The 14693-nt window shown below is 37.0% G+C and overlaps 1 protein-coding gene across 2 annotated transcripts; it reads right to left on the bottom strand.

Moving 5' to 3' along the window:
• Positions 1-2407: 2407 nt before the first annotated feature.
• On the bottom strand, positions 2408-13982 carry LOC123707746 (protein PRRC2A-like). Of its 2 annotated transcripts, XM_045658069.1 has the most exons (14): positions 13820-13982; positions 13187-13348; positions 12491-12636; positions 12293-12353; positions 11484-11658; positions 10732-10838; positions 10239-10483; positions 9059-9946; positions 5661-8844; positions 5351-5489; positions 4781-5070; positions 4108-4401; positions 3617-3788; positions 2408-3378 (listed from the first exon to the last, which is right to left on the bottom strand). In XM_045658069.1, exons 2-14 carry the CDS (start codon positions 13298-13300, stop codon positions 3248-3250), a joined length of 5946 nt encoding a protein of 1981 aa, XP_045514025.1. In that variant the 5' UTR covers positions 13301-13348; positions 13820-13982; the 3' UTR covers positions 2408-3247. The 2 variants fall into 2 exon arrangements, with proteins under 2 accessions (XP_045514025.1, XP_045514026.1); XM_045658070.1 differs by lacking the exon at positions 2408-3378 and having other exon boundaries at positions 3664-3804.
• Positions 13983-14693: the final 711 nt, after the last annotated feature.

The raw sequence follows: 14693 nt of genomic DNA, 5'->3' as shown, positions 1-14693 counted from the left end.
TAACTTCTAGGACTGAGTACTGACTACGGACAACCTACATACTACAATAATACAAGTGATTCGTTATTTAGTATGCACTCGTTACCACACACAGATATAAAGAGTTAGTATTTCGTTGTGTTTACCCTTTTTCTTCCTGTGACGCGCCGTCTGAGTGACCAACCAGTAACCGCGACTAATCTTAAACAATCGCCCTAATTATAATTCACTTGATGTTGTTAGCTTTACGTTAGTACTGAAACTAATTAAATATGTTTCTAATGAAAATTATTACCACTATAATCTGCATTACGAATGAACAGTTCACTTTGTTGGGTAAAAGTGAATTGCTTTATACGTATATATAAAAACACTTTTAGTTAAATTATGATGGTGCTATACACAACCTACTAAACTTAATCTATAAAAAGTTTTACCCTTAAATAAGTGAACATGATTTTTGTACTCAGACCTGACTTTACAATTGTGTCTATCTTTTGGTGTAAAATGGTAAAAGTAGTCAACAATGAAGCATGTAGCGTTGAGAACAAATAGGCTACTTAGAAGAACGAATTGTGTGGTCTTCGTATATGGTCGCATAACGTGACAAATAGTTTTAATTGACGAAAGATCTATGTTAGTATTTATGCATCATCAATGTTAGTTTTGATTTCCTTATCTTTTAAACTGGTGACTTAATCACTTATAAATATAGATCATATCATATACCTTATACTTTAATTACAAATTTTGTTGTTAATGTTACATTTCCGGATAACATAAGAACTAAGGTAATAATAAAATTACGTGGGTACCTCAGTAATTCGACAACTTAATTTTTTTATAGTTTAAAACTTATTCTAAGTTCTTGGCATTATTTCAGTCGCGTCCTTTATTATAAATAAAGGAATTGACGTCAATATGCTTGGGTCACCTAGAAGCGGTCAAAGCCCTTCTTTTGTCTGAAATAATGCGGAACCTTTCCCTTACGAATAAAACTACTTGTTATAGTACGTATAGATGCTTATACTTTGGTACCTGTGAATTTCTAAAGTTCGAACAAACGACAACGTGCAAAGTTTTTTATGAAGGTGATCAATTTATTTACTAAGGATCAAGTGATTTGGGATAAATTTAGTTTAATCACATTATATTAGAAATAGTTAAAAGCAATAATTTTTGTTAGGGGTTAAAATACGTTATAACAAGTAGGAACGATTACCTTGTATGGATTACCTATTGCATCTTTAGGTGAATGTCCCGACGCGTCGGCTATGAACAAAGATCTTGACTGCATCCCGTCTGGTTGTTGACCCAGGACAAGTTTAGGATACGATAATAATTTAAATACAGGAGTGAAGTTACTTGTTTGTCTAACTTACGATTGTAATAATATAAATCACTGGTCGGCGGCAACGCCTAATAATTAGGCCCTAATTAATCAAATACTGAAAATCGAGTCGCTTTTGACATCTACATTTAAATGAATACATTTTTTGTGCCATTGGCCATTAACAAGTGTTGAAAAATCGCAGACACCTTAATATGCTTAATATTTGTACACCAATAATTTTAAAAAGAGAGTAACATTTAAAATAGCGTTCTGCTAGGCAGTCGTGATTATAGCCTTACTATTGTTATGGAGGTGTAAAATGCTGTATAAACTGTAACATGTAAGGCTTTAAGTTAAATAGAAAATTCCTATTATTATTTTAAAGTATAAAAGTAAAGCTTAAGTTAAGTTTTGATAGATACCATTTAATAAAACTATGTAATTTACCTTAAAGATAACGAAACAAAACAGGGTAAGTACAGTTATGATACATCGAAAATGCCAGATGAATGATAACGTACTCGGACAATACCGTCTAGCACACAAGGAACTAATAGTAAACAGGCGCCACTACGTCGTTCGAGTTGTTATCAGACTCCCTTATTGGCGAAGATCCAACTGGGAGTTTTATTCTGATGGTAGCTTTCAAAATCGATTTGAATGCTACAATGATTCGTAGACTTAAAAAACTAAGTTGTTATTATGGGTCCAGCTTCCTCAAGTCACGCAAAAACAAATGCATTTTTAGTCTGCAAATTGTCTATATAAAAATTACTACTGATGATTATACTATATATACACTTTAGAAACATTGAATTCAGTTAAAAGTACTGTTTTAGGTAATATATAAAAGATTTGTGTCTTCATAATTTATGTAATAATTATAGATTATAACTGCATACTATTGATTTCTATAGGTGAACTTCGAACTAAATTGAAGAAAAAAATGATTAATAATTTGGCTCTTAGTGGTACTATAAAGTAATTAAAATTGTTCACTTTAAATACTTTTACGCGGGTATTTTTTCTATTTAATTCTAGAACTGTTGACTTAATACAATATACACAAACACTGAGGGGAAATAATAAAATGTAATCGGTCATAATATTTATTCGCATACTATAATAATCGATTATGATACATGGAGCGCAAAAGCGCACCGGCCTGATGTCCAAGCGCAAACGGATTTGCTCCATTATTACATTAACATTATTTATATCATCGTCAGTTGCAAAACCGTGGCTACATATTCACTAGTGAGAGGTCTCGGCATCTTGAAGCCGACCTGCGATTACTTAACATACTTAAAATAACAGTCAAATTAGACAGCCGTGTCCGGCCGATATTTACATTGAGGTTAGCAGCGCGGATCCTGAGCGCTGGAAAAAAGCGAATAGCATGGCTTGCCCTGCTCACTATTTCCAACCATCCGAAGAATTCTTCAAGGCTCAAGATCCATGTTGCCTTCCGAAAACAAAGGAAGCACCTTCGTTCTGGCCACCGGAGCCGGCCGGGATTTCTCCGAAACTCAGAATTTATATAATGCGAGCGCGTGCATACGAACGTCGGCGTGCACGGCACTTCACAATATTAATTTAAAGTCAAAAATATTAATAAAATAAAAGTGTCAAAGTTCATTAGTCCACACACTTATGACCGTGGCAGTGGCAGGCTTACCAAAAATAATGCCACAAATCCATAAAGTTGTTGTGGCAGTCTTTACACCAGCCGGTTACGTTTTATATATAAATACTGGCCACTCATTCTGCCAATCATATGACCAGAAACTAACACCCAACACAGTGCGTCAGATGTAGCAGTTTCCAATAGCGCGTTTCATTTAATAAATCCTTTCTAAAGGACCGATCATTCTGCCAATCGAATGAAAAGTAAGAGGTGACCATGCGTTGAGTAAGAAGTCGTCCGTAATGCGCTCAGTCTGCTTTGACTTCAGCAGGCTGCGGCGCAGGCGCGTCGGCTGGGGGCGGTGCCTCCACAGATTCCTCTGTGGCAGAAGGCGTGTTTCCGCCAGAGCGGGCCTGCTGATCGCCGCCACCGTTGCCGTCTAAAAAAAATATAAAAAAAGTTCTATATAACAAACAACAATTAGAAGAAAATATTTTTTATTATATACCTACCAGTATTTGAGACGTCTACATTATGTTTTTGTACGAAAACTATATTTTTTTAGAATGGATGAAGGAGTTTTCAACAATTTGGAGATTATCTGTTACGAGTGTTTCGGAAGTTGGTGTCCATGTTATCAATGGATTGAGGCCAATATGATATAAAAGACTACTTACTGCGCGGTGGATGATGATAATAGAGATTATGCCGTGGCGCGTGGTGTCTCGGCGGCTGTTGTCGGTAAAGCGGCATTGCGGCGTGCGGTCGCTGTATGGGCGCCGGGTAGCGCTGCGGCATCGTACGCATGGCGTTGTTGCCGCAACCCCGACCGTTGCCGTTGCCAAGTTGCTTATATGCGAAAATACTGATTGCTTATTATGTGAACTACTCATTGCCCTGTTTGCAGGAATGAGAATGTTGCTGTGCTAATAGAGAGTAGCGAATTACGCAATATATATGCATTGTTGTTATGTATATATTTTGTTTATAAAGCTTACATAACCTTACTACTACCATAAGTAGGCTACTTGAAACACACACCAAGTAAGTGGGTTTGTATTTTTTATATACAAAAGTAATACAAGTATTTTTAAATTCTTTAAAATGGACAAGCACATCTGGTCAAACTATATAAACATATACAAAGAAATACCAGTCAGTTTGTTACCTGCTGATGTTGATGTTGTTGCGGGTGCTGTTGGTGTTGCTGGTGTTGTTGATGTTGTTGATGATGATGCTGGTGTGGCGTGTGTGAAGGGGGAGGATGCTGTGGGGGTGGAGCGTGGTATTTATGTGGGGGTGAGTGAGGGGGTTTTGGCTTTGCCCCCTTGGGTGTAGGAGAGCCAGCCTCACAAAGGGAGGCAAAGCCGTTGGCATGTTCATGTAATGGGCTTTTGAGTTGCTGAGGTGGAGGGCGCGCTTGTGGGGGGTACTGCTGCTGCATCGGACCGCGGTATTGTTGCTGCAAAGATAATTACAATTTTATTTAATCTTGTATCATTCATTATATTCAATTTGATAGTGTCGAAGAAAAAAAGAACCTTACTGCTCAAACCAAATAATGTTATAGTGTACATAACGATACAAGTCATGCTGGCCGGAATAGTAGGGTAGAGACATTCTAATAACTCTAAAGCTAAGTGACCAGAACGTGATAGAACTATATCGCGCAATGTGTCAAATGATTAGATGAATTGGGTAATTTAAATTATTTTCTATTTAATTTTGATTCAATTTTCTTTATACATTTTGATTTTGTATATATACATAAGAACAACTAAAACAAGCAAATAGAATATGTTGAGATTAGTACAATGCAAAATATTCTATATAATACTTACTTGCATCTGTTGTACAGCCGCTGCAACATGCAATTGTGAAGATAGGAATTGCGAGCTGAATGCGTTAGATTGGGCCGGCTGAGTAAACTGTAATGGATATGTAGGAGCTGGGGCAGCTGGGGGCTGATATGGAGAGTAGTATGAGTTTGCAGGGGGCGCAGGCCTGGGCAGTAGGCCTTGGAGGGAATAGGGCGCTTCGCCCACCGGACCCGAGTAACCTAGGTACTGTTGCTGGAAGGTGTTGACACCACCTACTCCGCCAACGCCGCTCACACCTCCTCCTTTGCTTCCTGTAGTTATTTATTTGGTATAACAATAAGAAAATAAACTTAAGAATACACATAAAAATGAGGTCAATTAGTTTTATTAAAACACATAGTTCGATGATTATAAAATCTATTCGCGCTTTGTAGTAGTAATGTACGATTATGATCAACAAAATTTTGTTTCACTTGGAATTAAATCATTGTTAAAAAAATTATAAGTATATGACAGTAGATAAAATTTTCACATTAATTGTGGCTAATTTGTTTCATATCTCAATTTTATAATAAAGAAACATCTACCCACCAATTGCCCCAATTTGCTGCGAAGACGGTTTGACGGTTGCAGACATCAGAGAATTAGATGTGCTTGAGATAAGGACTGTGCTGGGACTGTTTCCCAACTGACCAGATTGACCAAAAGCAGCCCCACCGCCAGCTGCGGCCTAAAATAATTTAAATTGATTACTTACTCTATTATAAGATTTCTGTTATTAACAACAAAAATAGTTTCGATATATAGGATTGTTGTAAGGGACATAATTATATTTACAATTTAGTATTGAAAACGAGAAAAGTAAACGTTCGCTTAGTGTTTTTATGTTTGAAATACTGACCATTCTGTATTGACTCTGTAAACTCTGGAACATGTCTGGGGGTGGTTGATAATTGTATGGCGTCGCTGAACCCGCGCCATAGGGGGTTGCCGGAAATCCACCAAATTGTCCCCTTGTTTGATCTAAAAATGCTCCATATAATCCACCTTGTTGTGGCAATTGCTGTGAAGAACCCAGTATCTGTTGGGAGGAATTAAAAAGAACAGCAGGCGGGGAAGGTACAGACAATCCACCATAACTTCCCGGATATCCGACATGATTGTAGTGTTGAGGCGGGGGTGACTGTAATTGTTGAGTTGGCTTAACTTTGCAGACATTAGGTGGCGCTCCTGTATCTGCGTTATTTTCCTCAAAACCAGCAAACTGAAGGTCTTCACTACCTTCAACTACAGCAGGCATCTCCCAAACTTTCTTAACACTAGCAATTTTTAAGTTCAGATCCGCTGCTAGTGGAGATATTGTGTTCGATGTACTCATATGAACGCCACGCGGTAAGCCTAGTGACTTTGTAGCTTTCTCTTCTGTTAATTGTCCAAGATCGGAATCAAAAGCAAAATCGAGTTTCATGTCAGATGAATCTTCAGCTTTCTGAGATGAATCAAAGGACATTGGAAGACTTAGAGAACCTTCAGCTTCAGTCACAGGCCTACCAGACTCGGCCATTATCTCTTGAATGGACCTTGGTCGGGCTCTTACATCGCCATTGAACTGCAGGGCTCTTGATTCCATTTCACTGGCAACTTCTTCTTGAGATTTCACTGTGCTAATACTTGGTTGATACTTGGGTTTTAAGGCCTCAGCTGGAGGAGTTTTGTAGTTAGTATTCTCAAATATAATTGTTTCAACTGGTGGGGTTGAGCCATCTAGAACACCGGTTTTCTCAGTAATGACTGTAGGTGGAGATGGTTTTGCCTCTACTGGAGCATCACCTGGTGAGCTTCTTTGACTTGAGTGACTTGATTTTTCAACTTCAACGGGTTCCTCAATATTTCCGCGCAATGTTTGCGAAATTGGTTTATCCCAGGCATTAACGGCTGGAGGAGGTGGCGCTGCGCCTGTATCTGGCAGAAAACTGGAGGCCAAACCCATTTGTTGCTTCTGTCTCTGTTTCACAAACCGAGGAGCTAAATTAGCTGTTCGCGGCCTATCATATTGTGAATTGGGTTTACCAGATACTGGCACTGATCCCCGTGGGTTAGGTTTTTCGTTAGAATTACGAGTCGATGACCCATTTCTTCCACCACCTTGATTAGAACGTGATCGGGGCTGTTTAGAAGCGTTTTGATTTTCCTCCTTTGCATTTGCAGAAGCTCCGCGAGAATCTTTCGAATTCTTCTTATTGCGTACTTCTTGAAAGCCATCATCGATTACCTCGTCGTTTTTAGACATTTTGAGGTCAGACATAGGCTCTGTGACATCAACTCCTTTGTCAGGTAAAACTTCTTTTTTAGCACCTTGAACGTTTCGACCGCCTTGTCGGTTACTCGAGTTTTGGTTTCTATTTCCTCTTTGAGATAGTCCAGATTGTCTACTCCCAAGGGATCTACGGGTTCCACCGCTCTCGGAATGTTCAGAAGTTGTTTCCCAATTCTCATCTTCACCACTGTGAGGCCCTGAGCCTTTAAGACGACGCTCGCGTCCCTTAGATGGTCCAGAACGTTTACTTTGGCCTCTATCATCCTGGACTCCATCTTTAATATCTTCGTTATCTTTAACTCGATTAGCTTGGCTAAAGGGACTTTTAGTATTAGGAGGGCCATAGCCAGTAACCCTTTTAGCGGGCGCCGGAGGTCTTGAAGTGCCTTGAAAACCTCCTCTGCCGCGACGAGAAGGCTGCCCGCGAGGTGCAAAAGGCTCTCTGTTTTCTATAACATCATTTACGCAAGACATCTGACTTGGATCAGGAGCGGCATTTGCAATATCTTCAACTCTGTCTTGCTTTTTTGGGCCCCGTGGGCTACGTGGTGCACGACGTCGATCTTTCCGCTCTGCGTCGGTTGAGCCGTCAGACTCACTGGCCCTATTGTTGGAACGCGAACTTCGGTTTGATCGACGTCCGCGAGGTTCCCTCGAACCCCAACCTCTATTATATACATTATATCCACCACTAGCAAAACCTCTGCCCTTCTTTTCAGATCCAGAGCCACTAGACTTTCTTTCAATGGGTTCCTTATGAGGAATTTTGTTAAGGCTTTCATTACTAAACCTCTCATTTTTTTTATCATCCGTGAATCTTTTTAAAGGCTCTCCTTGGACTTCAGCAAATTGTGGGTCGATTATCTTAGTATTATTGAGATTAGCTTGGTCAGCAGCAACAGATTTAGGTTCAGACTCATGTTCCTTTTCCGGTATTTGTAGATTCAGACTGGGCTTAACATTATGCTGTGATATATGTTCATTAACAGATTGTTGTACTTGTGGTACATTAGGAAGAATGTCAGTCTTTAGAGCAGGTATTGACTTAGGAAACAATTGAGTTTCAGTAAAAGAGGGTTGAAGAGGATTGTTGACAGAACTATTATGGTTTTGAATATTAGAAGGAATATTTTGATTAGAAGGAACATAGTTTGAATTATAAGAAGCATTACTTGGGTATTTATTAACCAAGTGTTGGGTTACATCAGGCTCTACTTTATGTGCAGATATATTTTGTAGTGGCATTTGTGCTGGCACTGTTGAAGGCTGAATGTCCTTATTTTCTACGTAACTGGATGCTCTCGATACTTTCTCGGTTTCTTTTAGCACAATCATATTTTTATCAATTGGCGACTTAGAAGTATTTGCAATTGTATCTTCTTTGGCAACTTCTGCCCATGAAGATTTACCGAAATCTTTTTCAGAGGAATCGCGAGACGCAACATGTGACGGCGGTGTAGTTCTTCTCTCAGGTGCCTTTGTTTGAACTGGAGTGTCTGAAGAGGCAAATGGCTCAAACAGACCTATGCTTTTACGTTCAAAAACTTCACTTAACTTTTCAGCTGCCGTTCTACTACTCTCAGACACACCATCGTATGGTTTCTTTTCTAAATCATTTCTTCTATCCTTCTGATCATTGTGGTCTTTAGAAGTAGAACGATCAAAATCTCTAGAATTTCTTTCCTGATCCTGCATTTCTGATCTCCATTGTGGGCCAGAACTAACATCTTTGTCTCTTCTTACTTCATCTTCGCGATCAGAATAGTCCCTAAAAAGAAAGAAAATAAGTATTTAGGTAGTTCATAATTATTGAGTTTAATTTAAAATTATATTTGGCACTTTATTGGAATTTACTCAAAGAACAATTTTACCTTGGCTAATAAATTGACTTGTCTCTTAATTTTATCCCGAAAAAATATTTATCAAAAGGACATAAGGATACTAATTAAATTTTTCAAGATATCATAAACAAATTAGTTTACCTTGAATATGAACGCCGGCCATTATTCGGAGCATGTCTTGGCGCATTATATCCAGGCGGGTCTTGTCTTCTCGGTGCAGACTTGCCCGTGAACGCCCATCCTTTTTGGTCATCCTGTTGCCGATTCTGCTGTTGTCGCAAAAATCTAGGAGGTATATTAGCTTGGAACGTTTTAGAAAATGCAGGGTTAGATTGGTCGCGTTCTCGGTTGTAATCTCTATTATCACGATCACGAAATTCTCGCTCGCGTTCATTTCTTTCATTGCGGTCCCTTTCTCTATCAAATCTGTCTCGGTTATCATTACGATCTTTATTTTCATTACGATCTCTGTTATCATTACGATCACGTGGTTCTCTTTCCTTTTCAATAGTTCGTTCTCTTTCATTCCGACGTTCAATTGGTCCTTCACGATCGCGATCTCTTTCATAGCGATTATTGTCTACGCGATCGCGATCTCTGTTGTCTACGCGATCGCGATCTCTGTTGTCTACTCGATCGCGATCTCTGTTGTCCACACGATCGCGATCTCTATTGTCTAAGCGCTCCTTATCTCTGTCTCTTTGTTCTTTATCTCTGTCAATTCTATCTTTTTCCCTATTATCAAGTTCCCTGTCATTGCGATTTCTATCAGTTCTTCCCCGATAATCTTTTTGTGTGGAAACATCTCTCATTTGTCGTCGTTGTTCCTCTTCCTTTCGTTGTCTTGCACGGGCAACTGCTTGAGCTACTTCATTACTCTGCTTCTGCCTTCTTTCGGCCCAGAGCTGTTCCTCATCGGGATCTTGTATTTTTGAATCAATACGATCGACTTCAATACTGGGGCGGTTATTTTTGCTACTGGTTTTCGGGGCAGGTGTAGATTCACCATCAGAGAAATCCAGTTTTTGACTGAAAATAAAAATAATTTTATGATTGTCCAAGTAAAATGACATCCTTTTAATAGAGTTCATAAATCTAATTATACTAAAAAAAAAATACTATCATATGCCATGCCTTAAATATTAGTAATTTACTATTTCCTTGTTAATTAAACGATACTAATAAATTATATTAAGGCAAAATCTAACATTAATATCAAAGTCTTTTTTAACGATAAAATGTACTATTCAAAAGTATTTTTTATTCATATAATTAAACTTGATACGAAAATCAGGGTAATTTTAGTTGGCCGCATACTTACTCATAATCAATGTCATCGTGCTGCGCCCACCCGGCGTCCCGCGAAATATCGTCAAGAGACGATATTTGTTCATCGCGGAGGATGGGTCTTGCTGTAATCACTTCCACAGCTCGGGGAGTAGCGGCGGGCCGCGGGTTGTTCCGGGGCCCCGAATTATTCCCTCCACTGCTTACATTACTCCTATTATCACGAAGTGTGTTCAAGGATCCCATTCCAAGACCACTACCAGCGCTACCTTTCATCAGCTGTAAAAGTATCAAGTATTGAAAATGGTTACATAATATTTTGAAAGATATTTCACAATATTCTTTACATAGTATTTAAAAACTGAAAAACTCTTAAAGTAAAAGTAACATACTATTCAAATTCATTATTTATACAGCAAAATATGAATTTAAAAAATGTTGAGTGATATGAAAGTAGTGGACTAATTGCTTTTCTTATATGTGAAAGGGGTTCTTTTTGTCTTTTGGTAATTTAAATATGTACTCACGAAGGAGGGCACGATAGCGCGGTAAGCGGGTGTGGGCTGTGGCTGTGCGGCGGGTGCGCCGCCGTTCCCTGCAGCGCCAGCACCACCGGACGTCCAACTGCCTTCCGCTACAACACAAAAAGCAATATATAAATATCTACCTTTTGCCAGATACTACGACAAACCCTAATTACTGGCCGGGAATTATACTGTTTTTTTTTAAATATCTATAGACGCGAAAAACTTTAATTAAATAACTCGCTGATCGGCAGTGCCGCTGTATTCAAGTTTTTGAGTTAAATAGTAACAATCAATTTGTATATAACAAAATCAGTAATTTTATTCATTAGTTTTATTTAAATGAGAAATACATGCGTAAATCTAAAGACAGTGTTTTGTTTGTGCCAGTGATCCACACAAGCATATCAGTGTCTTCTCTAAAGATGGGACTAATAACAACAAAGTTATTTCCTATTTGGTAATTAATTACCACCTATTTTGAGTACTTAAGAATTACAAATAAATAAATACAGCAATGTATTCAGTAATAATTATACCCGTAAATCAACAACTACATATGAAATATATAATACCATAATAAAGTTATATAATATCAGGTAGTATTTTTATGCAATGACTTAACAACAAAATAAAACAAGATATGTGATATATATATATATATGTGTGATATACACATTCTAATGGTATTAAAATGGTGTTTTAATAATTGAAGATCATTGTTTCACACATATTATACTAATAATTATACATACTTTGTGGTCTGAGCTGCAACTGGGATGCAGAATGATCTGTAGAACGGTGTGAAGGTTGAGCAGCGGCCTCTAACGACGGGAATTCTGTGCGGAAGTGTGGAGATGAGGGTGGCGGTAGGGACACCCATCCGCCGGTCGACGCTGTGCCCGCACCCGCACCCACGCTCGATATTGTCTGCACAAACATTATTTACTATATACAGTATTCTCAAACTATTGTTTATGAAACCAAAAATCAACATATTCTTTCAGGTACAGAAGGCTTCTTACCGACTTCCCAATAAAATAATAACTGTATTTACAACTTATACAACTAATAATATTTCACATCCCTACAAAATTGGTTTTTGTAGGAGTTATAAAGATGGGTACAGGGTTATAATCATTTATGAAATAAAATCATTATTTTTCCACAATTAAATGAAAGTAGAATATAACTGTACATTTAATGAGCAGAACATAATATTACCTTGACATCAAAAGTCATTGTAGTCATTGCATGACCCAGAAAAAAATATGTATATACATGGTCATGGTCAAGCTTTTTTTAACAAATTATAATAAGGAATAATTTGGGTATGGACATCTCAACTTTATATGCTATCTTACACATAATTAACTCAAATGTTAAGATGGGAAAGAAGATAATACAAAATTAGCATTTAATTAAAACATATTACAAAACAATTGTTGATTTATGAATGAATAAAAAAATATATTTATAGGCAGATAAAGAATATCAGAAGAAATATTTGTCTTAATAGAAATGTTAGCTCATATTACAACCCATCAAAAAAAAAAAAACTTACCGTAGTCTGTGAAGTGCATGTTGGTGGCGTTGTTACAGTAGTACTAGCAGAAGTAACGGAGCTGAAAGGAACAAATTGTAAATGCAGATTTCAGTATACAGTACTTTAATATTTGATTTAACCAAAATACTTTAAAGATGTACTAGATTAAAAAAAAAATATATAGAATAAAAAGCCACAAGTATTATTTACACTTACTTTGCACTTGGATCCTGACCAGTTTCAGTTTTCAAAGAAGGCAAGTTGGCTGGGGGACGCCTAGCTGAAGGCACTTTTCCCAGACTTTGCATTCCATGTTTGCGGCTTAGTTGTGATTTTACAGAGGACGGTTCAGAATTTTCGTTCTGAAAATATTACATAATTTTTTTTTCATACAAGATGCAATCAAGATGTTTTTTAATTGATAAGACAAAGTTGTCTAGAGCACATCGGCACAATGGACCTATTGAGCGTCTAAGTGCGGAAACAGAGTCCACACATACAGTTGTCTAGAGTAGACAAGAAGTTATTGACCTTTATAGTATTCTACAACAGGACAATGAACTTTATTTTTCTTTTTCTTGATAAGTGGTAAGTTTCTAGTCTCTATAAAATTACTATTTGTTTTCTTTTAAAGAAAATTATGATATTTCTCCAACTTTAAATTCTTGATGTGAATATAGCATCTCTGATAAATTACCACATGCATATGCTTTGGTCAATACCAAAGCTTTATATTTAACATAGATTGGTATTGTACTAACTTCATTGTAGGTTTCACCAAGTTATTTATGATAATAAGTATTATTCATAATAATATAATTGTTTGTTTTTGATCATAGTTTACATTTTCTATAAAAAGCTTGGTGAAAATCAAGATGTTGCAGTAAACTACAAACTAAGTAGGTCACTTACCCTGTTGGCGCAATACAGACTATTGATGTCCAATTTCTGATATTTTTGCTTGCCGGACGTCGGCTTGCTCTGCGCCGTATTTCCTCCGCCGCCCGGCGTCGAGAGTGCAGACATGCTGCGATGTACACACCATCAGGAGGACACCCTCGGACCAACCAACAACTGCAACCACCACAATTAACTTTAAAAAATAAATTCTAACACTTTTCTTCACTGACATTCACTACAAAGAATCGTCCTTCACAATGTATTGTTCGTTTGAATCGCTAGATTTGTTATTTATGTAGCGATTTGTAACACTAAGAGTAATTGTGGTCAATTTGAAATCAATATGCATGGGCCACTGAGCTTTAAAACACTTTCACAACACTGAGATGAAACAATTTTGAGCCCTGCCCTCAGAAGTATATTGACGTGTTACATCCGCGAGTTGAACGGACGCTGGATCGATGACATCCAATTTTTCTGCTTCAAGTATCTATCTCACAATTTTACACTAGACTCTAATCCAACTAAATTCACAAATTTTCATTAACTAGCGATACACATAACTTTAAATGTAGAGGTACAAAATAGTAAATAATTAATTCACATAGCTTTAAATTAAACAACGAAATGAAAATAGAAGAATACCTTGGTCCGTTTCACTAAGTAATATAATAATTAAAATATCTAAGCTCAAATGCTAGGCTATAAATCGAGATTACTTTAGATTTTTAATATTCTACGCTACCAAAACTATTTCACTTTATTTTAAGATGGCGTCTCATAAAGACGATCCACAGACTATTTGAATCAAAATTTACAATCAATAGTGACGCAGTATTGTCAACTACAAATACATAATGACCTACAATAATCACAAATATTTGAAACACCTGTAAGATTAATTTTTTTGTAACTATTGCTACCAATTGTTATATGAATTTTAAAAATAATACATCTAACCATTTTGATTAATTATTCTTGTTTATGTCTCTGATTTTCCTCAGTTTTTCGTTTAACCTCATAGTAGGCTTGGTAGCCAACCCATAGAAACAAAAGAGAAATAATATTTACCCATTATTACTCTTTTGTTTAATGACGTTCTTATATTCATATCGCAATCCCTTTAGTTATCCCCGAAACTTAGGCGAAAATTGCCCAAGATTTAGGTGACATCACAAAGAATTAGACTATACAACTATATTAGGCTGCGTTCAATTTTTCGAGAATATTTATCTAGAATCATTTTAATATAATCTATGGGTTCCGAATGTTTGGCCTTCATATAAAAATATAGACTATTTTAAAATGTTTTCATTGCTTCGGGCTTTTGGATACTTTATTATTTTAAATAAAAACCTAATTAATTATGTATTCTATCAGCTCGATCGCATAGTGAGGAGAACTTTTTTTATCGACTACAAAAAGCCGAAGGTTTTATCACCTTTACAATTTACTTTTTAATATTTTCAATTCTAGAGGACGAGCCGAGGTATTCGTCATTTATGCTATTACAGGAAGT

This window comes from Pieris brassicae, chromosome 3 (genome assembly GCF_905147105.1).
Source record: "Pieris brassicae chromosome 3, ilPieBrab1.1, whole genome shotgun sequence".
NCBI lineage: Eukaryota > Metazoa > Arthropoda > Insecta > Lepidoptera > Pieridae > Pieris > Pieris brassicae.
Note: the sequence above shows the minus strand (reverse complement) of the source record. Positions and strands in the feature narration are given on the sequence as shown.